The sequence below is a fragment of the Brienomyrus brachyistius genome, chromosome 2 (genome assembly GCF_023856365.1).
Source record: "Brienomyrus brachyistius isolate T26 chromosome 2, BBRACH_0.4, whole genome shotgun sequence".
Lineage (NCBI taxonomy): Eukaryota > Metazoa > Chordata > Actinopteri > Osteoglossiformes > Mormyridae > Brienomyrus > Brienomyrus brachyistius.
Window position 1 is genome coordinate 34804065 of NC_064534.1, and position 27606 is coordinate 34831670.

Sequence of the window (27606 nt, forward strand, 5' to 3'; positions counted from 1 at the left end):
TACATTACATGTATTTTATTAATGTGTTTTTTTGATTACGTTTTTAAGGAATAATAAAACATAGAGCAGGATAATGGCAAGCTAGCGCATACACGTTCAGCGGGGGGCGTCCGTCCGGCCCCGTGTTGTTAGTAAGCGCCGCGGCGTATTTTAAAAGAAAGCACCCAAATGTTTTAAAAGAAGAAAGACCCAAAAGAAGAAAACCCTTAGTGCTATTTTAAAAGAAAAGCAGTGTGAATTTAAACAAACATGCCCGAAAGAAGCAGCAGAAGAACAAATTTAAACAAGCGCAAACGATAGCGTCACAACCAAACCAAACCAATAAACATACAGCCCGTCGTTTTAAAAGAAGCGATCACTCATTACATTTACCCAACACGAAAGACTTTAGTTATATTTACCAGGCTGGAGAAAGCATGTAAGCGGCAAACTTTTAGAAGAAATAGGACGAAACGATCCCGGAGCTCCGACACATGCGACTACTCTGTTTGAACAACGCGGGGCGGAATGGCCGATCGCTAGTCCGGCGTTTGGCGCATGCGCAACCACGCCGCCTCCCCTTTCAAAATGGCGACGCCGGCAGAGCGCCTGTTTTAGCAAAGAAAACCCCTATAGCCGTAATGTTTTTAAGGAATGAAGCACTTTTCTGCCAATGTGAATAATAAAGTAAAGCGGTCTGTGCATTTTCGACAGCAATAATCAAAGAATAACGCGGTTAATTCTTGTTTAAACGAGCGCATGCGCGTAGATCCACGCTGCATTTCCTTTGTTGAGCCAGCTAGTTGCGTCAAGCAACTGTCAAATGGCGAGCAATTGTCAAATTGTCTCATATAGACAGGGCCGGCCATGTGTTTGTGAGCCAACTCGTTGCGTCAAGCAACTGTCAAATGGCGAACTATTGTCGCTGGACCAAGAATTCATGCATCTACCTTTGCAATGCAACGACCTTTTTTTTCGGGTCGACCGGCAATACTTGGCAATGTCGTTAGGCAGGGGTTAGCTCATCAGAACGGCAGGATGTTGTGTAGGAACGGCTGAAATTTAGGCAGCAACAAATTCTTTCGTTATAGCATTATTTTAAATTTGTATGGGTGTGATATATGCCATTTATGCAATGTGGCGGAATTAAACAACAGGGTATCCGCCTGGTGCCACAAACAGCCGTACCACTAATGTGTTAAACAAAGAATAAAAACCATTAATTACACATGCTTACGTATAAAATATATAAAAGTTTAAGGAATAAAGCACACGACAAACAGCCGCTCCACTAAACAAGGTGTAAAAACCGATCATTACCACAAATTATGATATTTAAGTATAAAAATAAATAAGTTGAGGACTAAAGCAGTTGACAAACTACCCCGTAAACAAGGATTAATGAATAAAATTATTTCAATGTGGCTAAAGTAGACGTACGCGACTATTTAATAGGGGGGCAAAAGCACATTTTAAAAACTGGCAATAACTCGAACGGCGGTAAAGACGGGTCGCTAGCGCCACCATGTGTCCACAGCATGTGCCCCCACAGCGGGGAAGGGGCGGTCCAGCCCCCCCCCCCCCCCCCCAGAAAAAAAAAAAGTTTCCCCTATATTAAGGGCGACGCTGTCGACCAAAAATACAGAAGAACTTGAAACGCTATCGACGCCAAAGATGGAAATGCCAAACTGGAGGTATGTTAAATTTCTTTCGCCATACTTTAAAATTGTTTGAATTGTCGCTATTGTGAAAACATTTGCGATTACTTTTGACCAAGAATTTTCCACGGTGTCAAGCCCGAGTAAGCCCCGTGAAGTAGAGGATTGGAATAGCGGTAAGTTAATATCAATGATAAGCATATCAATGGATTTACTGTTTTAAAAAATTGTGGAAAGACTGAGAGTTTTATGTTCACTGTCGCAGATAAGGACGCCGACCTGTTAAGCACGCCGACGGTTATTTTCAGAGATAATCGTGAAGGGACTGTCCAAAGACAACATAAGCGGAAAAGAACGGATAGTTTTAACGGTACGTGGAACAATACCCGCATCGTGGATTTTTCTGTATGAAATGCTTAAAGACTGATTTTGTCCTTCTCGTCCCCCCAAGACACTGCCGATGATGAATTGTTGATCGCTGCGGCTGAAAAAATTGAAGCGGGTATAGCGACGGCAGAAACTTCAACCGACGGCGCACAGAGCGAACCTGAAGAACAGTTGGAATCTACGCCGCCGGGTACTCCTACTACAGGGGTTGTGACCCCGGACCAAGGGTTCCCAGCAAGCGGTGATCCAGCGACCACATCCCGGGCCTTATCGGGACCCCTGCAGAGGACGCAAGATTGGGATATTGACCAATTAACACCTTGGCAGTGGCCGGTTGCGAGCTCCCTGGACGGCGCTGTATCCCGGGCAGGGAGGCTGAAGGGGCTCAAGGTAGCTTTTTTCCTTTTTCAGGATCAAATGTGTGATTTTTTGGCGGATTTGTCTGATCAGATATAAAGAATAAGCACAGACATGGCAGAAAACTGGAGGCAGTGGAGTTTTGACGGGGGTAGAAGCATGCATATAAATGATGACGACGATGGTGAAACGCCGCTGAACCCCGATCTGCTTCGGCTGATTGATGAACTGAATGACGGACCACCGGCTGAAATTAACCCCTACATGCTCGCCTTAATAAATGATTTAAATGAGAATGGTGCTCATGAAGCGGTTGAGGCTATGGACTATGTTAATATGGGTGACGCTATAGGCGATGTAGACGGGTGGCTACCAAATGCTGATGTGTCTATGAATGTGGAAATGGCTGACGACCACGCGGCTGACAGCGGACCGGACAACGATGTGCAAATGCTTGACGCTGATGACGGATCGGCCATGTATGCTGAAATGCATCAGATGATAGCTGAACTGAATGGTGAGCAACCGGGTGAATTTAACCCCATTTTACAAAACTTCTTAAATGATTTAAATGATGAAGATGGAGCGGCGGTGGAACCAGAAATTATGGACATTGATAATGTGGTACAACAACATGGTGGGGGTGCAGCTGATGTTGATGTTAATGTAATACGCAGACCACTGTTTAACAACACCGAGATAAGGCAACGCTTTCACTTTGAGGGGATTGAGCATGATGACATAGTAGATGTCTACAGGGCCGTTATACAGACATTCCAAAATTTGGTTGACAGAGTGAACGCTTTAGCGGGTCCGGGGGATATCATACAGGTGGAACTGCAGGGGAATTCAGTGACTAATAACACAGCTATACATGTTAGAGGCGAGATCGATCTAAATGATCTGCTATCGATGGTAGACAACCTTACACAGAGTAATGCCGAGGTTTTCAGCGAAAGAAGCTCAGGTGCCTTATTGTTTCTGAAAACTCGGGCAATAATCTGTGCTTTGCTTACTGCGTAGTCCACCTCTTAAACCCTGACATGTCACATGAGATTGCGGAGATAGAAGCTAAACGTTTACAGGAATCAGTCGGTCTAACTGTTGCTGACATGGTTTCATTCTCAAACATAGCAGAGTTTGAGCGAATGCTTGGGGTCAAAATCGTTGTATGGTACCGATGTGACAAGTCTGACATTTTTAAGAAATTTCAGACAAACCCCGAGCCTCGTAATAAAACAATCTTTCTGTACCTTCAAGATCAGCATTATTTCGGTATAAAAAGCTTGACGTCGTTTTTTGGGGAATCTTACGTCTGTGATTACTGTTATGCCTCATTCAGTATTAAAACAGGGCACAAATGTGAGTATTACTGCAACGTTTGTCTCAGTCCCGAGTGCCATAAGCATCGCACAGCATACATACATTGTGAGGACTGCGGGTCGTTCTGTCGATCGCGGTATTGTTTCGAGCAGCACAAAATGTCAAAACAGCAACCAGGCGGCACTGGTGTACGCAGCTTGTGCGACACAGTCAAGTATCGTGACAAGTGTAACAATCGGTACACCGTCACAAAAAATAACCAAAAGGGTCAGAAGTGTAAGCCAAATACCAGATGCGCTTTTTGTAAAGAGGACTTGACCCCTGACTGTGAGCATCAGTGATGGAGAAGGAAAAGAGAGAGTTTATGGAGTGGTACGGTACTGTTGCGGGAGAGGTGTTTGACTTTAGAAAAGAAATGGCAGAGTACTGTAAAAATGATGTTGTCATCTTGAGAGAGGGTTGTCTCAGGTTCAGGGGTGAGATTATAAACAGTTGTAATCTAGACCCCTTTCAATGTGTCACCATTGCCTCAGTGTGCATGAAGCAGTTTTGCATGAGTTTTTTGCCTGAAAATACCATCGCTCTAACCACTCCAGATAATTACATCAAGCGACAAAAGGCATACTCCACGCCATCTATTCAGTGGCTGGAATACATCGCGCATAGCGAAAAACTAGAGATTCAGCACGCGTTCTGTAGAGGGGAGGTGAAAATGGGTCCCTACTACCTCGACGGCTATGCCGAAATCGACGGGGTTCGTACGGCGTACGAATTTGCGGGGTGTTTTTTTCACGGGTGCCCAGAATGCTTTGATTCAAACGCACTGAATCCTGTAACAAAACTGCGTTTTGGGGACATGCATCAGCAGTTTCAGGATAAAATATTTGCCCTTAAACACACGTACAACCTCAATGTACATGTTATTTGGGAACACCAGTGGGGCAAAATGAAGGCTGAAAATGCAAATGTACAGGCATTCTTGAGGGAATTTGACTTTCCAGAGCGCATCGACCCTCGGGACGCTCTGTTTGGCGGCAGAACTAACGCCTTGCAATTGCACTACAAAGCAGAGGGCAACGAGCGTATACATTACTACGACTTCACGAGCCTTTACCCCTCTGTCAACAAGTTTAAGGAGTACCCGGTAGGCCACCCCGTAATCATTTACCGCGATTTCGACAATGTGGAAAACTATTTTGGGTTGATCAAAGCCAAGGTTTACCCACCGAGAGGTCTGCCGGTTCTGCCTTACAGGTCCGGCGGTAAACTCATGTTCACACTTTGCCGAACATGCTGTGAAACTGAGACGCAAGGGGTCTGCAATCATTCAGATGAGCAGAGGGCTCTGAGCGGTACGTGGTGCAGTATCGAAATCAACAAGGCTGTTGAAAAGGGCTACAAAATTGCCAAGATTTACGAGGTCTGGCATTTCCCCGATAGGACAGACACACTCTTTGCTGACTATATTAACACCCATTTAAAGGGAAAACAGGAGGCTTCGGGTTATCCCTCTTGGGTAAAGAGTGCTGAGGATAAAGAGAGATACATACAGACCTACTTTGAGAAGGAGGGCATCCGCTTGAACCCCGAAAACATCGGGGTGAACAAAGTGAAACGCCAAATTTCCAAATTGTTTTTAAACAGTCTTTGGGGAAAATTTGGTCAGAGGATAAATCAGGCAAGTACGACGCTCATCAAAGACCCCGATGAGTTTCTCATGTTCATTTTTTCAAAGCTGGTCAATGTGTCTCACTTTTCCTTTTTGAATGACAATGTGGCAATGGTCCAATGGCGGAACATAAAGGTGTTCCCTAACACGCCGCGGCACGTCAACACGTTTATTGCGGCGTTCACTACCGCGTATGCAAGGCTCGAGCTGTACAACCTCATGGATCGCTTGGGGCGGCGTACGCTGTACCATGATACAGACTCCACCTTTGGGTGACTTTCTCGGTGAGCTGACAAGCGAGTTGGACCCAGATGATCACATTGTGGAATTTGTTTCAGGGGGCCCCAAAACTTATGGGTACAGAACCGCAAAAAGTAAAACAAACTTGAAAGTTAAGGGAATAACGCTGCACAACACTAATTCGAAAGTTGTCAACATCGCATCCCTCACAGAGTTAGTTCACGATTTTGTGAGTAACCCACGTGACCCCCCTCGAGAGATCAGGACATCTACGCAGCAAATCTTGAGGGATAAAAGGGGGTTCCTTTTGAAAAATAAGACAGTCAACAAGTGTTTCAAGGTTGTGTACACCAAGCGGCAGCTACTGCCTGACTATTCCACACTGCCTTATGGATTCTAGTGACGGGTTCGACAATAGACTTCAGCACCCATTCTCGTGCATTATATCCGGACCGAGCAACTGTGGCAAGTCTTATTTCATTAAAAGACTGCTTGAGAATGTGGATTGTACATTGTCCAGAGTGCCTGAAAACGTCGTATGGTGCTATTCTTGCTGGCAACCATTGTATGATGATTTGTTGTGCAAAATAAAAAATATTAAATTTGTGGAAGGAATCCCAGAGTCTCTGTGTGACGACGAACTTTTACCATCAAATAAAATTAATTTGATCATCATTGACGACCTTATGGAAAAAGCCAGCGATAATGGCGAGGTGGAAAAAGCTTTTACCAAGTACACGCATCACAGAAATCTAAGCGTCATATATCTGGTGCAGAATCTTTTCTTCCAAGGTAAGAAGAGCCGGACCATCAATCTCAACGCTAATTATATCGTATTATTTAAAAACCCCCGAGATAAATTACAGACGAGTGTATTGGCAAGGCAGATGTACCCGCGGCATTCAAAATTTTTTCTAGAAGCTTTCGAAGACGATACAAAAGTCCCTTACGGATATCTATTGGTGGATTTAAAAACCGTGACACCCGAGGACTGTAGGCTCAGAACAGGAATGCTTCCACCCGAGTGGCCGGCTGCTTACGTGCTCAAGAAAAAATAATAATGTCGGCTCGTATAAAAAGAAACTGGAGTGACCTGAAAGCTTTATTTGACAGTAACGCCAGATAGAGAAAGAAAATTTTAAAGACGGCATCTCCGGGTTTGCTGAACACTCTTTGTGAAATAGCTTTGAACGTGCTGTGCGGCAAGATCCCGTTAACCAAAGCCCAGATTGTACAACTAAAAAAGCAAAAGAGCGGCATTAAACTATTGGCAAACAAACGGGCATCGTTTAAAAAAAAGAAGAAGGCTATTATACAGACCGGTGGGGGATTCATTCTACCACTGCTAAGTGTCGCCATACCGTTTCTCACCAGTCTTTTTCAACGGAGCTAAGTAAATGGAACACGCTAGGAAAATGTATCTGGTCCCTAAGGCACAGCTTGAAAAACTGCATAATGCCACATCTCCTAAAGATACGATAAGACAGACTGCCGAAAGCGAATTGGACATTGCAATACGCAACATTTTATCAAGAACGGATGTTGCTGACCACGAAAAGGTCCGCTTGTACACAGAGGTGCTACAGAGATATTTGACTTTGGCCAGGCAAGGTGATAATGAGCCCTTATCTTTAACACTTCCTCCTGAAGACCCCATAATAGATAATGCTGTGGCGGCACGTGCCACCGTTGCTGGGGATTCCATTATGGATGAAGTCATTAAAAATGTTGCTTCGCGTAACAAGAAAAAGGCTGAATATATAATGGGTAAAATGCATGAAAACTCTGCCGTCACTGCGTGGAATCCGCGCGGGGAGTTTGTTTTTAATGGTACAACTATCTCTGGATCCCACATGCTCGATTTGCTTAAAAACATTACCAACCCGCATAACGTGAACGAGGGGAGAAGGCCTGTGGGGTGGGGAGAATTTCTACAAGGCCTGGCTAGACTCAACATGCCTTGCACCCTCATACCTAACCAAGATGTTGGACGTCTCATAGAGTCGATCAAGAACAAGCCCCGCACCGAGGAGCGGCGTGACGGTACACCCCGAGATGGTCGGTCACCGCGAACCCCACGGAAATTCTTAAGACCCGACTGGCTTGTGTTTTAAAATGCTTTTGTACTTACTTAATTAAAACACTCAAACGTGATATTTTGTCTTTGTGTTTTTTTATTTGTCATGCACAATCTTTTTCAAAGCCTTACAACATCTCACCATCTGCATTTTGGTAAACATATTTTTCACACGATTGATATATTTAAATTTAGAAACAAAATGAGAAACCATAGCATCGTTCTTTTTTAAATCATTGCTATAAAACGATAGAATTTTGCAAAAAGAAAAGCCTCTACAGCGGTTAATTAAATAAAAAATGCAATGTTGTCCACACGTCACACTGAGATCGCTTTGAAGCTGCTTCGCGTTGCAAACGAGACGGTCACAGTGCCTTGTCATAAAAGCGTTTATGGCCCTCGGAAAGCTGGGGTGATCCGGAGGATTTCCGTACGAGTCGAAAAACTCTGCGGTGCTGTCAGTACCGATGAAAAGCGCCAGCCAGTGCTCACCGGGTGCCCAACTCGGATGTGTGTTGACGATGAAGATTGCGGGTAATTTTTCAAGTTTTACAGCCTCCAGCTCGTCACAAGCCAACACCCCATAAAAATGTCGAGCAGTCCAGCGGTTTCTGCCAAGGATGTTGGATAGCTCCAATGTGTTCATGACTAGTAGTAATCGTACAATACATTTCTCCTTTGGTTAATCTCGATTATATTGTCGAATGATGCGTAAACTATCAATGTCGCAGTCCTGGCCAGCGGCTGTCGGAACCTCATCTCCAGGCGCATATTTCCGCTTTTAACCATGGAGAGATGCTGATTACATCCCTCGTCGGGTGACAAGTTAAAGGCGTACAAAGTGTAGCCATTTATGTACTCGTTTCTGTCAACAGCGAAAGGCTCGTTTTTCAAATGTCTCCCCGTAGCCAAAATCAAACTGTAATATTCACGGGCCACGTTTCCTCGGATAAAATCTGGTTGAAAGGGTTTAGAGGGATACTGCTGGCCATCTACGTAAAGCGCTACAAATTCAGCGTCGTAATGTTGAAAATTGAAGGGGTTTCGATCGTACGCGCCCATAAAACCCATATTATCTACAAGCCCGATAACTACGGTTTTAGGCAGCTGACCTAGAAACAAATTTTCTTGAGCGCAGACACGGCTACCCGCGGCCACAATAAAAGTTTTCATACATACTCTCTCGATCGGGTATTTCGCGTTGGCTGTCAGCAATGCGCTCGCGTGCCCCAGTTTGACAGCCGTCGATACAGAAACTTTTTTAACAAAGAGGGATGCAGATACTATTTTGAGCGAGTACTGCTCAGCTGCATCACCGCTCATGAGGCAAAACTCATCTTTGTTTCGGACCATTTTAATTTTGACGTCGACCCCATTTAGCATTAGCAGCTCCTGAAAAAATATGTCAGAGTGTATTGGGCCCATCAAATCGAAAACGCTACAATGCGTGTTCAGGGTGGTATGGCCGTAAGCAAGAACCGCTAACAAAAACAGCCCTTTTGCATTACACGCCTCTATACATGCCAGTTAGTCCCATTGGATCCTACTCCTGGTTTTTTTTTTTTTTTTTTTATCTGACTGACACTGCAGCACCACCATCCAATCGGCAGCGCCGGACCCACACCAAACATTCACCAAACTACTCAGCCGGCAGCCTACCACAATTATTCCATTCTTTCCGCATCCGCACACGTCCTTCTTTTTAACTCCTTTTCACTACCGCACAGGTTAATCGCCGCACGTCCCCCGCCGGCAAACATTACTCCTTTGCCTACTGCATGCAGGCTTCTCTTAACGACCCTCTGTTATCAACTCCGCTAACAGCCACAAAATCTCCGCCGCACGAAGCCCACTGGTAGCTGCTGAATCACATGCTTCCCCAAAACGTCGCACTGTCAGAACACTGGGAGCTACACACACCAACAAGTCCATACTGCAGGCTGCAGCCAGAACTATTTTCTACATTCAAACATCGACGGCCTCTTCTCTCTAAAAATTCACCAGACCGCTTCTACCACCAGCAAAGAAGTTTCCATCCCTAATTCCTATGTGATTCCCACTAACCTAAACATTAAGCTGGCATTGAAGGGTGTGAATTACCCCGGCCAATCTGTTCTTTTAAATACAGCTTTTAGCAAGTTTTGAAAGGAGAAGAGCAGAACTTGCTATGCCAATAATATCGAGTCTTCTGTGGCGAAGTGGTTTTTGCATAGAAAACAAAGCGGTCAGTTGAAGAGGAATAATATCAGTACTTTGTTTAAAACTGTGTGTAAAAAGCTGTCTCTTTATCATTAACAATAAGTTGTAAAACGTGAATGGGGAGTGACAGTCTTCAAGTTTGTGAGAAGATCGCGCCCTGGTGGAATAAAGGCACGAACAGCTTACAGCACCTAGAATTACCAGGAAGTATTTAGAGTAAAACGGTGTGTAAAAGCTGCCTTTATGAATGAGAGAAAAAGAAAAAAATATATATATATATAAAATAGTAAAATGGAAGGGGAGTGATAGATTTAAATTAATCGTGAAGTGGAGCGCCCCCTGTATAAAGTAAAAGTGAGAAAAGCTTACAGCACCTGGTATTCCCAGGAGGTCTCCCATCCAAGTACTGACCAGACCCTACCCTGCTTGGCTTCCGAGATCGGATGAGATTGGGCGTGTTCAGGGTGGTATGGCCGTAAGCGAGAGACGTGACCAAAAACAGCCCTTTTGCATTACACGCGTCTATACATGCCAGTTAGTCCCATTGGATCCTACTCCTGTTTTTTTTTTTTTTATCTGACTCATTCTGCAGCACCACCATCCAATCGGCAGCGCCGGACCCACACCAAACATTCACCAAACTACTCAGCCGGCAGCCTACCACAATTATTCCATTCTTTCCGCATCCGCACACTTCCTTCTTTTTAACTCCTTTTCACTACCGCACAGGTTAATCGCCGCACGTCCCCCGCCGGCAAACATTACTCCTTTGCCTACTGCATGCAGGCTTCTCTTAACGACCCTCTGTTATCAACTCCGCTAACAGCCACAAAATCTCCGCCGCACGAAACCCACTGGTAGCTGCTGAATCACATGCTTCCCCAAAACGTCACGCTGTCAGAACACTGGGAGCTACACACACCAACAAGTCTATACTGCAGGCTGCAGCCAGAACAATTTTCTACATTCAAACATCGACGGCCTCTTCTCTCTAAAAATTCACCAGACCGCTTCTACCACCAGCAAAGAAGTTTCCATCCCTAATTCCTCTGTGACTCCCACTAACCTAAACATTAAGCTGGCATTGAAGGGTGTGAATTACCCCGGCCAATCTGTTCTTTTAAATACAGCTTTTAGCAAGTTTTGAAAGGAGAAGAGCAGAACTTGCTATGCCAATAAAATCGAGTCTTCTGTGGCGAAGTGGTTTTTGCATAGAAAACAAAGCGGTCAGTTGAAGAGGAATAATATCAGTACTTTGTTTAAAACTGTGTGTAAAAAGCTGTCTCTTTATCATTAACAATAAGTTGTAAAACGTGAATGGGGAGTGACAGTCTTCAAGTTTGTGAGAAGATCGCGCCCTGGTGGAATAAAGGCACGAACAGCTTACAGCACCTAGAATTACCAGGAAGTATTTAGAGTAAAACGGTTTCTAAAAGCTGCCTTTATGAATGAGAGAAATATATATATATATATATATATATATAAAATAGTAAAATGGAAGGGGAGTGATAGATTTAAATTAATCGTGAAGTGGAGCGCCCCCTGTATAAAGTAAAAGTGAGAAAAGTTTACAGCACCAGGTATTCCCAGGTGGTCTCCCATCCAAGTACTAACCAGACCCTACCCTGCTTAGCTTCCGAGATCAGACGAGATCGGGCGTGTTCAGGGTGGTATGGCCGTAAGCGAGAGATGCTACCAAAAACAGCCCTTTTGCATTACACGCGTCTATACATGCCAGTTAGTCCCATTGGATCCTACTCCTGGTTTTTTTTTTTTTTTTTATCTGACTCACACTGCAGCCCCACCATCCAATCGGCAGCGCCGGACCCACACCAAACATTTACCAAACTACTCAGCCGGCAGCCTACCACAATTATTCCATTCTTTCCGCATCCGCACACTTCCTTCTCTTTAAGTCCTTTTCACTACCGCACAGGTTAATCGCCGCATGTCCCCCGCCGGCAAACATTACTCCTTTGCCTACCTCATGCAGGCTTCTCTTAACGACCCTCTGTTATCAACTCCGCTAACAGCCACAAAATCTCTGCCGCTTGAAGCCCACTGGTAGCTGTTGAATCACATGCTTCCCCAAAACGTTACGCTGTCAGAACACTGGGAGCTACACACGCCAACAAGTCCATACTGCACGCTGCAGCCAGAACAATTTTCTACATTGAAACATCGACGGCCTCTTCTCTCTAAAAATTCACCAGACCGCTTCTACCATCAGCAAAGAAGTTTCCATCCCTAATTCCTCTGTGATTCCCACTAACCTAAACATTAATCTGGCATTGAAGGGTGTGAATTACCCCGGCCAACCTGCTCTTTTAAATACAGCTTTTAGCAAGTTTTGAAAGGAGGAGAAGAGCAGACCTTGCTATGCCAACAATATCAAGTCTTCTGTGGCGAAGTGGTTTTTGCATAGAAAACAAAGCGGTGAGTTGAAGAGGAATTATATCAGTACTTTGTTTAAAACTGTGTGTAAAAAGCTGTCTCTTTATTATTAACAATAAGTTGTAAAACGTGAATGGGGAGTGACAGTCTTCAAGTTTGTGAGAAGATCGCGCCCTGGTGGAATAAAGGCACGAACAGCTTACAGCACCTAGAATTACCAGGAAGTATTTAGAGTAAAACGGTGTGTAAAAGCTGCCTTTATGAATGAGAGAAAAATATATATATATATATAAAATAGTAAAATGGAAGGGGAGTGATAGATTTAAATTAATCGTGAAGTGGAGCGCCCCCTGTATAAAGTAAAAGTGAGAAAAGCTTACAGCACCTGGTATTCCCAGGAGGTCTCCCATCCAAGTACTAACTAGACCCTACCCTGCTTGGCTTCCGAGATCGGATGAGATCGGGCGTGTTCAGGGTGGTTTGGCCATAAGCGAGAGACGTGACCAAAAACAGCCCTTTTGCATTACACGCGTCTATACATGCCAGTTAGTCCCATTGGATCCTACTCCTGGTTTTTTTTTTTTTTTTTATCTGACTCACACTGCAGCACCACCATCCAATCGGCAGCGCCGGACCCACACCAAACATTCACCAAACTACTCAGCCGGCAGCCTACCACAATTATTCCATTCTTTCCGCATCCGCACACTTCCTTCTTTTTAACTCCTTTTCACTACCGCACAGGTTAATCGCCGCACGTGCCCCGCCGGCAAACATTACTCCTTTGCCTACTGCATGCAGGCTTCTCTTAACGACCCTCTGTTATCAACTCCGCTAACAGCCACAAAATCTCCGCCGCACGAAGCCCACTGGTAGCTGTTGAATCACATGCTTCCCCAAAACGTCGCGCTGTCAGAACACTGGGAGCTACACACACCAACAAGTCCATACTGCAGGCTGCAGCCAGAACAATTTTCTACATTCAAACATCGACGGCCTCTTCTCTCTAAAAATTCACCAGACCGCTTCTACCACCAGCAAAGAAGTTTCCATCCCTAATTCCTCTGTGATTCCCACTAACCTAAACATTAAGCTGGCATTGAAGGGTGTGAATTACCGGCCAATCTGTTCTTTTAAATACAGCTTTTAGTAAGTTTTGAAAGGAGAAGAGCAGAACTTGCTATGCCAATAATATCGAGTCTTCTGTGGCGAAGTGGTTTTTGCATAGAAAACAAAGCGGTCAGTTGAAGAGGAATAATATCAGTACTTTGTTTAAAACTGTGTGTAAAAAGCTGTCTCTTTATCATTAACAATAAGTTGTAAAACGTGAATGGGGAGTGACAGTCTTCAAGTTTGTGAGAAGATCGCGCCCTGGTGGAATAAAGGCACGAACAGCTTACAGCACCTAGAATTACCAGGAAGTATTTCGAGTAAAACGGTTTCTAAAAGCTGCCTTTATGAAAGAGAGAAAAAATATATATATATAAAATAGTAAAATGGAAGGGGAGTGCTAGATTTAAATTAATCGTGAAGTGGAGCGCCCCCTGTATAAAGTAAAAGTGAGAAAAGCTTACAGCACCTGGTATTCCCAGGTGGTCTCCCATCCAAGTACTAATCAGACCCTACCCTGCTTAGCTTCCGAGATCAGATGAGATCGGGCGTGTTCAGGGTGGTATGGCCGCAAGCGAGAGACGCTACCAAAAACAGCCCTTTTGCATTACACGCCTCTATACATGCCAGTTGGTCCCATTGCATCCTACTAATGTTTTTTTTTTTTTTTTTATCTGACTCACACTGCAGCCCCACCATCCAATCGGCAGCGTCGGACCCACACCAAACATTCACCAAACTACTCAGTGTTGGAGAAAGCGTCAGGCTTTCCACTCCAACCCTGCACACAGGACCAAACTACAATACAGTATATGTTGGAGAAAGCGACAGGCTTTCCACTCCAACTCTGTACACACCATTAATCACGAGACAACACACTTAGAGTTTTACTTGCACAAGGGTAACCACACTCTCTGCATGCTAGGCTACAAAGGAATGTGTTACAAAGGGTGGTTCCCCTTGGCACCTTTATTTATAGTCAATGGGAGGCAGGGGTCTTGGAGTGAGAACAAAGAAAAGACTGTGAGAGAAGAAGAAGTTCTGGTTTTACTCAGGTGGACAACTATTTAAACACGTGCTCAGGATACGTGTAAACTAATATAATCTAAAGTATGAAGGTAAAGAAAAACAAAATAATGTATATACATATTTACACTCATTGCTGATTATACAGAAATGATAACAAATGATTAATAACAGTTTCTTCAACCTAACAGTCCCTCCTGTTTATCATGACAGTATGATCAGAAGCATCAGTATTGTACAAATTGCAAAAACACTTTCAGCACAACCGTCATTCAGATCACATCATCATCATTATTAAGAGGGCTAGACAAGGTTAGTAAATCCATTCGTTCTTCTGCAGTGTATAGCAGAAAAACAGAACTAAAAGTATGTTGTATCATGGAACGGAGGCAGGGTATAATACAAATGAAACAACAACATACAAATAATAATGTAACAAGAATGGGGAGTGAGAACTTTAGCAGTAACTGCCACCAGGACCCAGTAAGAAACCAATTCAACCATGAGGGGCCAGCATGAGGGTCTAAGGTCATGATCTTTTGAAGTTCTCGCAGACGGTCCAAGGCTGTAGTCATGTTGGGTGAGTGCACATTATCGGGAATATATGTACAGCAGGTATTATTTAAGAGCACGCACACACCACCTTGTGCAGCAGTAAGTATGTCTAAAACCATTCTATTCTGAATGACCATCTGTTTAATAGCATCTATCTCTCCATTCTGTTGCTCATTTATTATGATGGAGTTATTTATGAACAGCCCCAAACGATAATCAATAGTTTCTAATCGTAACGTATTCTTTGCTGTTCCTACCCAGGGAAAAAGAGACATTAATACTTTCTGGTCTGTAGACCAATGTTTGAACTCCTGGGGAACATCTGAACCCCAGACACTGTCATGAGGACGGAGAGAAGCTGTAGTTATGATGGACCGGCGCCTGCGGTTCGCTGGTGTAGACGACAGTGACACCAGGAAAGTATGGTCTGACACAAAGATTGGAGCGCACACACCATACCAGTTATAGGGCAAAACGAAATATGCGCGGGGTCCACATAACCAAGCTACTCCTTGCACCCAGTAGGTGCCATTACTAAATCCACTTATGTTTACCGGGGCACCTTCTCCGTGTACTAGTATTTGGGCACAGTTGGTGGTGTTCCCCATATGGTGGGTGCCGTTCATTTGGTCATAACACATTGAGTGATTAAATGTTTTAGGGTCCATGTTCAGGTGGACAGATAAAGGTAAGGATATATTTGACACTTTTATAGCAAAATCGATCCAAAACTGCTGTACACATACGCCATTATCCAAACCAGCAGTATATGGATCTGTGTCATTTATTTTTATATTATCATGCTGATAGCCTACACCTGCAAAAGAGGCAGCACACTTTGCTTGTGACTTATTCATAGGTTTCCCATATATAGTTAATCCATCGGCATGAGATGGCATGTGGGTACAGACATAACAATTAGTTAAATTGTCTTTCTTTGCTGAATCATAAACATAACAGTACCAGTAATTTTGTAGGAAAGGATGGGTCTCATTTGTGGAGATAGGTCTCAGGTGGGAACCATCATGTGTCCATCTAGGTGGGCGAAACACCTGCTCTGGTGAGTGCAGAAGCAGACCAACAATTCCCATAAAGAGAATTACACCGAGAGTTACCTTACCACATCCCCACCCAATCAGAGCCATTCTAAATGGAGTGCAGATCAGCTGTTTTCTTCACCGGGTTGAGACGTCAGTATCCTATTGATTGCTGCGCCTTTGTAGCGGACTTCCACTGCTACTCCGAAGGTACAGAGGTCTCTGATACGGGCTTGATGGGCTTACAGTGACTCTTATGTATCCAGGAAGGTCGCTCTGCTATTTTCACCGCTGTTGGTGTTGTGAGCAGGACTTGATAGGGTCCGTCCCACCGGGGTGTGCTCCAATCCTTTCGCAACAGGACCTTGACCAGGATCCAATCTCCTGGCTGCAGATTATCCTGTTGAACAGAAACAGAATTTACTGGCAGACTACTGGGGTTATGTTTTTGTTGTGATGATAATAGCTTACGCATCCAATCGGCTAACGTATTTTCTCTGTCTGCTTTTCCTATATCACTCATTTCGGTTGCTAAGGGAAACGGTCTACCATACACTATTTCAAATGGTGTCAATCCTGCAGGAGTGGGAGTTATTCTCATCCATAATTTTACTAGAGACAAACATTCTGGCCACGGTCTTTTTGTCTCTTCCACTGTCTTTCTGAGTCTTGTTTTAATGGTGCCGTTGGTCCTTTCCACTAAGCCTGCGCTCTGGGGGTGATAAGCGCAATGATTTTTGATCGTAAACCCGAGTGCTTGTGAGCAAAGGGACATGGTTTGATTCACAAAATGAGTCCCATTGTCCGATCTTATAATATGAGGTATGCCATAGGTAGGGAAATAATGGCCTACCAAACATTTTGCAACGGTCATTGCATCACAGTGTTTTACAGGGTATATTTCTACCCACTTAGAAAAGGTGTCTATAATGACTAGACAGTACTTCTTCCCTTGTGACCAAGATAATTCAATGAAATCCATATGTACAATTTGAAATGGATATTCAGCTGCGGGAAACTGGCCACGTTTTGGCCTTATGTTGCCTTGTGCATTGTGTTTACAGCAAATTAAGCACGCTCGACAAAATTGTTTTGCATAATCAGAAAAATTTATAGTATAAAAGTATTGTTGGATAATATGTACCATCCCTCCTGTTGAGACATGGGTGTGTCCATGGCTCACTAAGGCAGCTGTCTTGTATAAATTTTTTGGTAGGATGGGCTTGTCATTCATATAATAAGTTTTCCCTTGTTGTATTGCTCCTCTCTTAATCCAGCTCTGTATTTCTGTTTTAGGTGCATGAGTCTGTGCATCACATAGTACATCACTATCTATCAACAAGACATCTGTAACATTTAAGGCAGGTTGTTTTTGTGCAGCACTTTTTGCCGTCATGTCCGCAAAACTGTTTCCTTTAGCTATTGCGGAAGCATCAGTTTGGTGTGCCTTACATTTGCATATCGCAAGGCAATATGGTAATTGCACAACATCTAACAACCTGAGTAATAGGTTCGTATGAGTTAAAGATGTTCCTTGCGATGTCTTGAATCCTCTATTTTTCCACACTCTTGCATGGTGATGAACAGCTCCAAACACATATTGACTATCAGTGTATATTGTAAGTGGCTTGTTTTTGAAGAGCTCGCATGCCCTAATTACAGCATAGAGTTCAGCCACTTGTGCTGAACAAGCAGGGGGAAGTGCATTGGCCTCCAACACTTCAGTAGATGTAACTACAGCATATCCGACCTTGTTCTTCCCCATGTCATTTTTTGATGCTGATCCATCTACAAAAACAACCGTTGAATCTGGTATTGGGGTCTGTAAAATATCTGCTCTTGGTTTGGTTTGTTCTTCCACAACTGCTTTGCACGAATGTGGCTCTCCATCTTCCGCTGTCGGAAGAAGAGTGCTAGGGTTGAGAGGACCACATCGCTGTATTGTGATGTTTGACTGTGAAAGCAGGAGTGAGACTAGGGTCAGATGTCTAACATGTGTGAGGAATGGCAGTGGCGTCTGCAGTAAAACTAAAGAAACTGAATGTGGCACCTTCAAAGTGAGTGGGTGACACAACACTAATTCTGCTGATAATTTCACTGCTTCTGCAGCAGCTGCACATGCCTGCAAACACTGCGGAAAACCAGCTGCCACTGCATCTAATCGTTTAGAATAGAACGCTAATGGCCTCTCTTTTGCGCCGAATGGCTGTGTTAATACTGCCTTCATATACCCTTGATTTGCATCAACACATAGGGTAAATGGTTGTTGATAATCTGGCAGAGCAAGTGTCACATTAGTTTGTAACATCATTTTTAGATTTGTGAATGCCAATTCTCCTTCTTTTGTCCACTGAATTTTATCTTTCAGTGCCATGTCCTTCCCATAAATCAGGGTTTGTAAAGGTTGAACGAGTGCAGCATAATCAGGTAACCATTCCCTGCAATAATTGCAAAGTCCTAAGAAGGACATCATTTGCTGTTTAGTCTTTGGCTTTGGTGCCTCTTGTATTGCCTGTTTTCTAGTTTCTAATAACGATCGACCTTTTTGGGAGAGTTTATGTCCAAGATATATAACTTCCTCTCTGCAATACTGTAATTTTTGTTTTGATGCCTTATGTCCTGTATCATACAAATGCTGTAACACTAACAGTGTGGCTTCTTTGCAATGCTGTTTTGTATCTGAAGCAATTAATATATCATCTACATACAATAGCACTTGACTATGGGACGGTATTTTACAGGAACTCATTGAATAGCGTAGTGCCATTGTATATACATGTGGACTTTCTGAAAACCCTTGAGGGAGTCTAGTGTATGTGTATTTATGTCCTTTATAAGTGAAACCAAATAAGTGTTGTGAATCAGGATGTAGTGGTACTGAGAAAAAGGCATTACTCAGATCCACTACTGAAAAATACTTCTTGTCAGGGGACAAGGAATTTAACAAAAGGTGTGGATTAGGCACATCTGGTGCAGCATGTTGTACTATTTCATTTACTGGTCTTAAATCCTGCACCATGCGCCATTTCCCTGTATGTCCCTTCTGGACGGGGAAGATAGGAGTATTGCAAGTGGCCTCAGGAGCCTCTCGCAATATTCCTGATGCCAACATATCCTGCACTACAGGGGCTATACCTTTCTCTGCTTCAGGTTTTAACGGGTATTGTCTAACTACCGGACGGTGTTCTGATTTCACAATTACTTTGTAAGGTGGAAACCCCTTTACCAGTCCTACATCAGTGGGGGAGGACGACCACAACCCTTCCGGGAGGCGATCTAGATCTGGACATGATCCCTCCTCCAGGGTTGGAAAAATTTGTCAGGTTGGGTCCTGCAAGTGTGTGGTGAGAGTGGTTTGAACTCTCCATCCCAAAGGAAACCGCCACACATTGTGTTTTTTGTCATAGCTCCAAAAGGAGCCAGGTATGGGTTGGTAGTCATTGTAACTGTGCATGGAATCTCGTAAGAACATCTCTACATCCTTCCACTGCATCTGAGGTGGTTTTGATAGAGATACGTGTGGTGTTCCCCCTCTGAACACAGCCTGTTGTTTATTAGATAAGATGACTGAAGCAGCAGAAAAGCCAGTAGTGGAGTTAACATATATATGTTGTAAGGTGATACAAGTGTCTTGAAGGGCATGAAACGTTTTGTCATAGGCATAATCTGGTCCTGGGGTGCCTTTGTACCACATAGTGACGTGTAAGGCATCGTCAGGCATGAACTGGGTTTGTTTAGGGGACTGCTTTTCTCTAGTTTTTCTCAATATTTCACGTGTCTGTGCTGTCCCCCCCAGATCTAGGGACCAATAATACTGTGGAGCTGACATGCCATGTATCACGAAAGTTTGCTTTTCTACTATAGCCTTCATGCCAGTGGGTGTTGCAATCACACTAATACCCATTTGTATCATAAGATCCCTTCCTAACAGATTGACTGGACATGAAGGGCTTATTAGCACTTGGGCGTGACATTCTAACTCTGTTTCCTCATCTTTTATGCTAACTGGATTTGTCAATTGATGACTTTTGGCTTGGCCTCCTGCAGTTCGGATATTTATGGAGGACGAGGAAAAGGTGACCCTTGGAGGGCTAGTGGTTAACACTGTTCTACAGGCTCCGGTATCACATAGGCACTCATATATTTTCCCATTTATAATAAGCCTTCGTTTTGGTAGTTCTTCAAGTTGTTTTAGTGCTAGCAGTTGGCAAACTGCTTGCAAATCTATCTCTTCTGTCTCATCCTGTTTTTGCAGCTTATCTGGCTCTTTTGATAGTTCACAGGCTAATTGTCATTGATTCTCTGTGGAATTTGGGTTGTTTATAAACTTGGTTCTACATTGCCTAGCTAAGTGCCCAAGTTTTCCGCATGTCCAGCAAGTGTTATCTTGCTGTAATAAATTTCGCTGATTGCTCCTAAAAGCACCTCTCCCCCTTCCTCGGCCTCGTGACCTTCCTCTGAACCCTCCCCTCCCCGGAGGATTCATATGTATTATTGCAACAGTATCATTAGCAGCAAACACTGCGTCTGATTTCTGTTTTTGTGCTGTATGGGCGTGTTGGGCATATTCTAGGGCTTGCTGCACTGAACCAGTATTCTGATCTACCCAATGTTTATCTATGTATCTCTTCAGTTCAGGTTTCAGCCCTGTGATGAACGCACGTTTTAACTGTTGCTGATAAACTCCTCCATTTTCCTCATTATGAGGAATTCCTGAATTCCCTCTAAACACCACTCTCATCCTATCCATAAAATCCTCTGGCTCTTCTCCATCTTTTTGCTTGCATTGTGCAATTCTGCCATAATCTGCTCGTCTCATAAACACTGTCTCTATCCTTCCATGTAATTGCTGCATACTCTGTTGCAGAGCTTGTGAATTATGTGCAAGTGGTTGATTGTCTGGTCCATGACCAGTAAAGTCTCCTGCTACTCTTCCCCATTTATGATTGAACAGCTGTCTTAAACATTGGAACATTTCTCTACCATTCAGGTGGAAACTGCTCTGTAGTTCCAATATTGCTGTCCAAAATTCTGGTACCCCTTCATCAACAGGAGGTATTCCCTTTAATGCTGCCGTTCTATCTTCAGCTGTCCATGGTCTATAGACTAACATTGTTTCAGGTCCTCCATCTGGCTCTCTATTAGGGTTTGCCACCTCCACTAGGGGGCATTGTAATTCTATTTCTTCCTCTTCACTATCAATATCAATGCCTTCATTTCGCGGATGCCATCGAACCTTAGCAGTAGCTAGATCGCGCACAGGGTATAACGTAGGATCTCTACTCCTAGTTATAATGGGGGAAGAAGGAAGAGCTGATGGCTTCTTTGGTATTGTGCCCATAGCTGATGGTTGTTTTATTTCCCTTCTATCTACGGGTTGCATGGGGGCAGGCAATAGTGGCGGTGCTGGTGGTCTATTTTCTCTATGTTTTATTTTGGCCACCGTCTCATCATCTAAAGTGACTAGAGCGGCTGCAGTTAATTTATCCTTTCTATCATCCTTTTTCTGCTTTCTACGTACATCTCTTAACTTACTTTGTTCCAACCAATTATCTGAATACTTATATTCTTTTTTCCTTTTCTCCAATTTTCCTTTCTTCAAGGTTTGTAACATTTCTAGTCTTAAATTTCCTTGTAATTTTAAGATATCTGGAGTGTGGAGTTTCCCTTCAAACCCATGTTTTTTTCTCCACCTCTGATTACTTATTTGTCCTGAACCTGGTTTATATCCTTCCATAAACTTCTCATCTCCCTCTAGTTCAATCCTCTTACTCTGATTCTTTCCCATTTTTTTTCTTTCCCGTCTCCGCACTACACAGGTCCTGGGTGGAATTTCACTGGTACGAGATATATGGGAGGACACCAATACGGCCTTCTACTGCACGCTGTTCGTGCAGCGGTATCGGTTTTCAGGGATGAAACCCGTCCTTGATCCTTCAATCACCAGTACTTCTTTCCCACCAGGCAAAATAAGAAATGGACTGACCAAAGCAACTCTAAGCCTCTATAATAGTCTTAGTCCAGTCATTCACACAATACATGCATGTTCATATTTCGCTTAATTACGGCTAAGCCTAACCCCTTTTCTGCTTAATTACGGCTAAGCCTAACCCCTTTTCTGCTTAATTACGGCTAAGCCTAACCCACGTCAATTGACCCGGTTATTTAGCTGAATAACCTTTGTTGTCTCACCTGTCCTGTGTGCCTGTGTTCCGCCACCGAGGTCCGTCAGACATCACCAGACGTCGAGCGCAGTTCTAACCACCGGCCTGATGACGAATTCACGTCACAGGTCTTTCTTGCACCCGTCTCCGAGTGGCTGTCGACAGACTTCGGTGTCGCTCCTCTCGGTGCGCTGGCGATGTCGTCAGGTGTCCTCGGATCCGGCTCGAAGGACCAAATAATATGTTGGAGAAAGCGTCAGGCTTTCCACTCCAACCCTGCACACAGGACCAAACTACAATACAGTATATGTTGGAGAAAGCGACAGGCTTTCCACTCCAACTCTGTACACACCATTAATTACGAGACAACACACTTAGAGTTTTACTTGCACAAGGGTAACCACACTCTCTGCATGCTAGGCTACAAAGGAATGTGTTACAAAGGGTGGTTCCCCTTGGCACCTTTATTTATAGTCAATGGGGGGCAGGGGTCTTGGAGTGAGAACAAAGAAAAGACTGTGAGAGAAGAAGAAGTTCTGGTTTTACTCAGGTGGACAACTATTTAAACACGTGCTCAGGATACTGCTGTCTCTTTATCATTAACAATAAGTTGTAAAACGTGAATGGGGAGTGACAGTCTTCAAGTTTGTGAGAAGATCGCGCCCTGGTGGAATAAAGGCACGAACAGCTTACAGCACCTAGAATTACCAGGAAGTATTTAGAGTAAAACAGTTTCTAAAAGCTGCCTTTATGAATGAGAGAAAAAAAATATATATATAAAATAGTAAAATGGAAGGGGAGTGCTAGATTTAAATTAATTGTGAAGTGGAGCGCCCCCTGTATAAAGTAAAAGTGAGAAAAGCTTACAGCACCTGGTATTCCCAGGTGGTCTCCCATCCAAGTACTAACCAGTCCCTACACTGCTTAGTTTCCAAGATCAGATGAGATCGGGCGTGTTCAGGGTGGTATGGCCGCAAGCAAGAGATGCTACCAAAAACATCCCTTTTGCATTACACGCCTCTATACATGCCAGTTGGTCCCATTGGATCCTACTAATGTTTTTTTTTTTTTTTTATCTGACTCACACTGCAGCCCCACCATCCAATCGGCAGCGCCGGACCCACACCAAACATTCACCAAACTACTCAGCCGGCAGCCTACCACAATTATTCCATTCTTTCCGCATCCGCACACTTCCTTCTTTTTAACTCCTTTTCACTACCGCACAGGTTAATCGCCGCACGTCCCCCGCCGGCAAACATTACTCCTTTGCCTACTGCATGCAGGCTTCTCTTAACGACCCTCTGTTATCAACTCCGCTAACAGCCACAAAATCTCCGCCGCACGAAGCCCACTGGTAGCTGCTGAATCACATGCTTCCCCAAAACGTCACGCTGTCAGAACACTGGGAGCTACACACACCAACAAGTCCATACTGCAGGCTGCAGCCAGAACAATTTTCTACATTCAAACATTGACGGCCTCTTCTCTCTAAAAATTCACCAGAACGCTTCTACCACCAGCAAAGAAGTTTCCATCCCTAATTCCTCTGTGATTCCCACTAACCTAAACATTAAGCTGGCATTGAAGGGTGTGAATTACCCCGGCCAACCTGCTCTTTTAAATACAGCTTTTAGCAAGTTTTGAAAGGAGGAGAAGAGCAGACCTTGCTATGCCAATAATATCGAGTCTTCTGTGGTCAAGTGGTTTTTGCATAGAAAACAAACCGGTGAGTTGAAGAGGAATTATATCAGTACTTTGTTTAAAACTGTGTGTAAAAAGCTGTCTCTTTATTATTAACAATAAGTTGTAAAACGTGAATGGGGAGTGACAGTCTTCAAGTTTGTGAGAAGATCGCGCCCTGGTGCAATAAAGGCACGAACAGCTTACAGCACCTAGAATTACCAGGAAGTATTTAGAGTAAAACGGTTTCTAAAAGCTGGCTTTATGAAAGAGAGAAAAAATATATATATATATAAAATAGTAAAATGGAAGGGGAGTGCTAGATTTAAATTATTCGTGAAGTGGAGCGCCCCCTGTATAAAGTAAAAGTGAGAAAAGCTTACAGCACCTGGTATTCCCAGGAGGTCTCCCATCCAAGTACTAACCAGACCCTACCTTGCTTATCTTCCAAGATCAGACGAGATCAGGCGTGTTCAGGGTGGTATGGCCGTAAGCGAGAGATGCGACCAAAAACAGCCCTTTTGCATTACACGCGTCTATATATGCCAGTTAGTCCCATTGGATCCTACTACTGGTTTTTTTTTTTTTTTTATCTGACTCACACTGCAGCACCACCATCCAATCGGCAGCGCCGGACCCACACCAAACATTCACCAAACTACTCAGCCGGCAGCCTACCACAATTATTCCATTCTTTCCGCATCCGCACACTTCCTTCTTTTTAACTCCTTTTCACTACCGCACAGGTTAATCGCCGCACGTCCCCCGCCGGCAAACATTACTCCTTTGCCTACTGCATGTAGGCTTCTCTTAACGACCCTCTGATATCAACTCCGCTAACAGCCACAAAATCTCCGCCGCACGAAGCCCACTGGTAGCTGCTGAATCACATGCTTCCCCAAAACGTCACGCTGTCAGAACACTGGGAGCTACACACACCAACAAGTCCATACTGCAGGCTGCAGCCAGAACAATTTTCTACATCCAAACATCGACGGCCTCTTCTCTCTAAAAATTCACCAGACCGCTTCTACCACCAGCAAAGAAGTTTCCATCCCTAATTCCTCTGTGATTCCCACTAACCTAAACATTAAGCTGGCATTGAAGGGTGTGAATTACCCCGGCCAATCTGTTCTTTTAAATACAGCTTTTAGCAAGTTTTGAAAGGAGAAGAGCAGAACTTGCTATGCCAATAATATCGAGTCTTCTGTGGCGAAGTGGTTTTTGCATAGAAAACAAAGCGATCAGTTGAAGAGGAATAATATCAGTACTTTGTTTAAAACTGTGTGTAAAAAGCTGTCTCTTTATCATTAACAATAAGTTGTAAAACGTGAATGGGGAGTGACAGTCTTCAAGTTTGTGAGAAGATCGCGCCCTGGTGGAATAAAGGCACGAACAGCTTACAGCACCTAGAATTACCAGGAAGTATTTAGAGTAAAACGGTTTCTAAAAGCTGCCTTTAGGAATGAGAGAAAAAATATATATATATATATAAAATAGTAAAATGGAAGGGGAGTGATAGATTTAAATTAATCGTGAAGTGGAGCGCCCCCTGTATAAAGTAAAAGTGAGAAAAGCTTACAGCACCTGGTATTCCCAGGTGGTCTCCCATCCAAGTACTATCCAGACCCTACGCTGCTTAGCTTCCGAGATCAGACAAGATCGGGCGTGTTCAGGGTGGTATGGCCATAAGCGAGAGACGCTACCAAAAACAGCCCTTTTGCATTACACGCCTCTATACATGCCAGTTGGTCCCATTGGATCCTACTCCTGTTTTTTTTTTTTTTTTTTATGTGACTCACACTGCAGCCCCACCATCCAATCGGCAACGCCGGACCCACACCAAACATTCACCAAACTACTCAGCCGGCAGCCTACCACAATTATTCCATTCTTTCCGCATCCGCACACTTCCTTCTCTTTAACTCCTTTTCACTACCGCACAGGTTAATCGCCGCACGTCCCCCGCCAGCAAACATTACTCCTTTGCCTACTGCATGCAGGCTTCTCTTAACGACCCTCTGTTATCAACTCCGCTAACAGCCACAAAATCTCCGCCGCACCAAGCCCACTGGTAGCTGCTGAATCAGATGCTTCCCCAAAACATCGCGCTGTCAGAACACTGGGAGCTACACACACGAACAAGTCCATACTGCAGGCTGCAGCCAGAACAATTTTCTACATTCAAACATCGACGGCCTCTTCTCTCTAAAAATTCACCAGACCGCTTCTACCACCAGCAAAGAAGTTTCCATCCCTAATTCCTCTGTGATTCCCACTAACCTAAACATTAAGCTGGCATTGAAGGGTGTGAATTAGCCCGGCCAATCTGTTCTTTTAAATACAGCTTTTAGCAAGTTTTGAAAGGAGAAGAGCAGAACTTGCTATGCCAATAATATCGAGTCTTCTGTGGCGAAGTGGTTTTTGCATAGAAAACAAAGCGGTCAGTTGAAGAGGAATAATATCAGTACTTTGTTTAAAACTGTGTGTAAAAAGCTGTCTCTTTATCATTAACAATAAGTTGTAAAACGTGAATGGGGAGTGATAGTCTTCAAGTTTGTGAGAAGATCGCGCCCTGGTGGAATAAAGGCACGAACAGCTTACAGCACCTAGAATTACCAGGAAGTATTTAGAGTAAAACGGTTTCTAAAAGCTGCCTTTTTGAATGAGAGAAAAATATATATATATATAAAATAGTAAAATGGAAGGGGAGTGATAGATTTAAATTAATCGTGAAGTGGAGCGCCCCCTGTATAAAGTAAAAGTGAGAAAAGCTTACAGCACCTGGTATTCCCAGGAGGTCTCCCATCCAAGTACTGACCAGACCCTACCCTGCTTGGCTTCCGAGATCGGATGAGATCGGGCGTGTTTAGGGTGGTATGGCCGTAAGCGAGAGACGTGACCAAAAACACCCCTTTTGCATTACACGCGTCTATACATGCCAGTTAGTCCCATTGGATCCTACTCCTGGTTTTTTTTTTTTTTATCTGACTCACACTGCAGCCCCACCATCCAATCGGCAGCGCCGGACCCACACCAAACATTCACCAAACTACTCAGCCGGCAGCCTACCACAATTATTCCATTCTTTCCGCATCCGCACACTTCCTTCTTTTTAACTCCTTTTCACTACCGCACAGGTTAATCGCCGCACGTCCCCCGCCGGCAATCATTACTCCTTTGCCTACTGCATGCAGGCTTCTCTTAACGACCCTCTGTTATCAACTCCGCTAACAGCCACAAAATCTCCGCCGCACGAAGCCCACTGGTAGCTGCTGAATCACATGCTTCCCCAAAACGTCGCGCTGTCAGAACACTGGGAGCTACACACACGAACAAGTCCATACTGCAGGCTGCAGCCAGAACAATTTTCTACATTCAAACATCGACGGCCTCTTCTCTCTAAAAATTCACCAGACCGCTTCTACCACCAGCAAAGAAGTTTCCATCCCTAATTCCTCTGTGATTCCCACTAACCTAAACATTAAGCTGGCATTGAAGGGTGTGAATTACCCCGGCCAATCTGTTCTTTTAAATACAGCTTTTAGCAAGTTTTGAAAGGAGAAGAGCAGAACTTGCTATGCCAATAATATCGAGTCTTCTGTGGCGAAGTGGTTTTTGCATAGAAAACAAAGCGGTCAGTTGAAGAGGAATAATATCAGTACTTTGTTTAAAACTGTGTGTAAAAACTGTCTCTTTATCATTAACAATAAGTTGTAAAACGTGAATGGGGAGTGACAGTCTTCAA

At 43.9% G+C, this 27606-nt stretch overlaps 2 protein-coding genes and 8 non-coding genes across 10 annotated transcripts in view; all 10 read right to left on the reverse strand.

The window, feature by feature from the left end:
* The window catches only part of LOC125715668 (uncharacterized), a 416660-nt gene extending 394352 nt beyond the window's left edge, over positions 1–22308 (reverse strand). The window contains exon 1 of the mRNA XM_048987478.1: positions 22190–22308. The gene's annotated coding sequence lies outside the window, so the exon portion shown is untranslated. The remainder of the gene's footprint in view (positions 1–22189) is intronic.
* On the reverse strand, positions 10252–10370 carry LOC125735172 (5S ribosomal RNA). Its single transcript, XR_007394471.1, has one exon. It is a non-coding gene; the product is annotated as a 5S ribosomal RNA (ribosomal RNA).
* LOC125733455 (5S ribosomal RNA) lies at positions 11455–11573 on the reverse strand. The gene has a single exon (XR_007392800.1). It is a non-coding gene; the product is annotated as a 5S ribosomal RNA (ribosomal RNA).
* On the reverse strand, positions 12657–12775 carry LOC125735635 (5S ribosomal RNA). The gene has a single exon (XR_007394929.1). It is a non-coding gene; the product is annotated as a 5S ribosomal RNA (ribosomal RNA).
* On the reverse strand, positions 13851–13969 carry LOC125732337 (5S ribosomal RNA). The gene has a single exon (XR_007391719.1). It is a non-coding gene; the product is annotated as a 5S ribosomal RNA (ribosomal RNA).
* On the reverse strand, positions 14273–22329 carry LOC125715643 (uncharacterized). The gene is made up of 2 exons (XM_048987438.1): positions 22204–22329; positions 14273–16411 (listed from the first exon to the last, which is right to left on the reverse strand). Exon 2 carries the CDS (start codon positions 16117–16119, stop codon positions 14692–14694), a length of 1428 nt encoding a protein of 475 aa, XP_048843395.1. The 5' UTR covers positions 16120–16411; positions 22204–22329; the 3' UTR covers positions 14273–14691.
* A 706-nt stretch (positions 22330–23035) lies between these two features.
* LOC125731049 (5S ribosomal RNA) lies at positions 23036–23154 on the reverse strand. The gene has a single exon (XR_007391338.1). It is a non-coding gene; the product is annotated as a 5S ribosomal RNA (ribosomal RNA).
* A 1080-nt stretch (positions 23155–24234) lies between these two features.
* LOC125736343 (5S ribosomal RNA) lies at positions 24235–24353 on the reverse strand. Its single transcript, XR_007395623.1, has one exon. It is a non-coding gene; the product is annotated as a 5S ribosomal RNA (ribosomal RNA).
* Positions 24354–25433: 1080 nt separating this feature from the next.
* On the reverse strand, positions 25434–25552 carry LOC125736525 (5S ribosomal RNA). Its single transcript, XR_007395803.1, has one exon. It is a non-coding gene; the product is annotated as a 5S ribosomal RNA (ribosomal RNA).
* A 1078-nt stretch (positions 25553–26630) lies between these two features.
* Positions 26631–26749, reverse strand: LOC125734390 (5S ribosomal RNA). Its single transcript, XR_007393704.1, has one exon. It is a non-coding gene; the product is annotated as a 5S ribosomal RNA (ribosomal RNA).
* Positions 26750–27606: the final 857 nt, after the last annotated feature.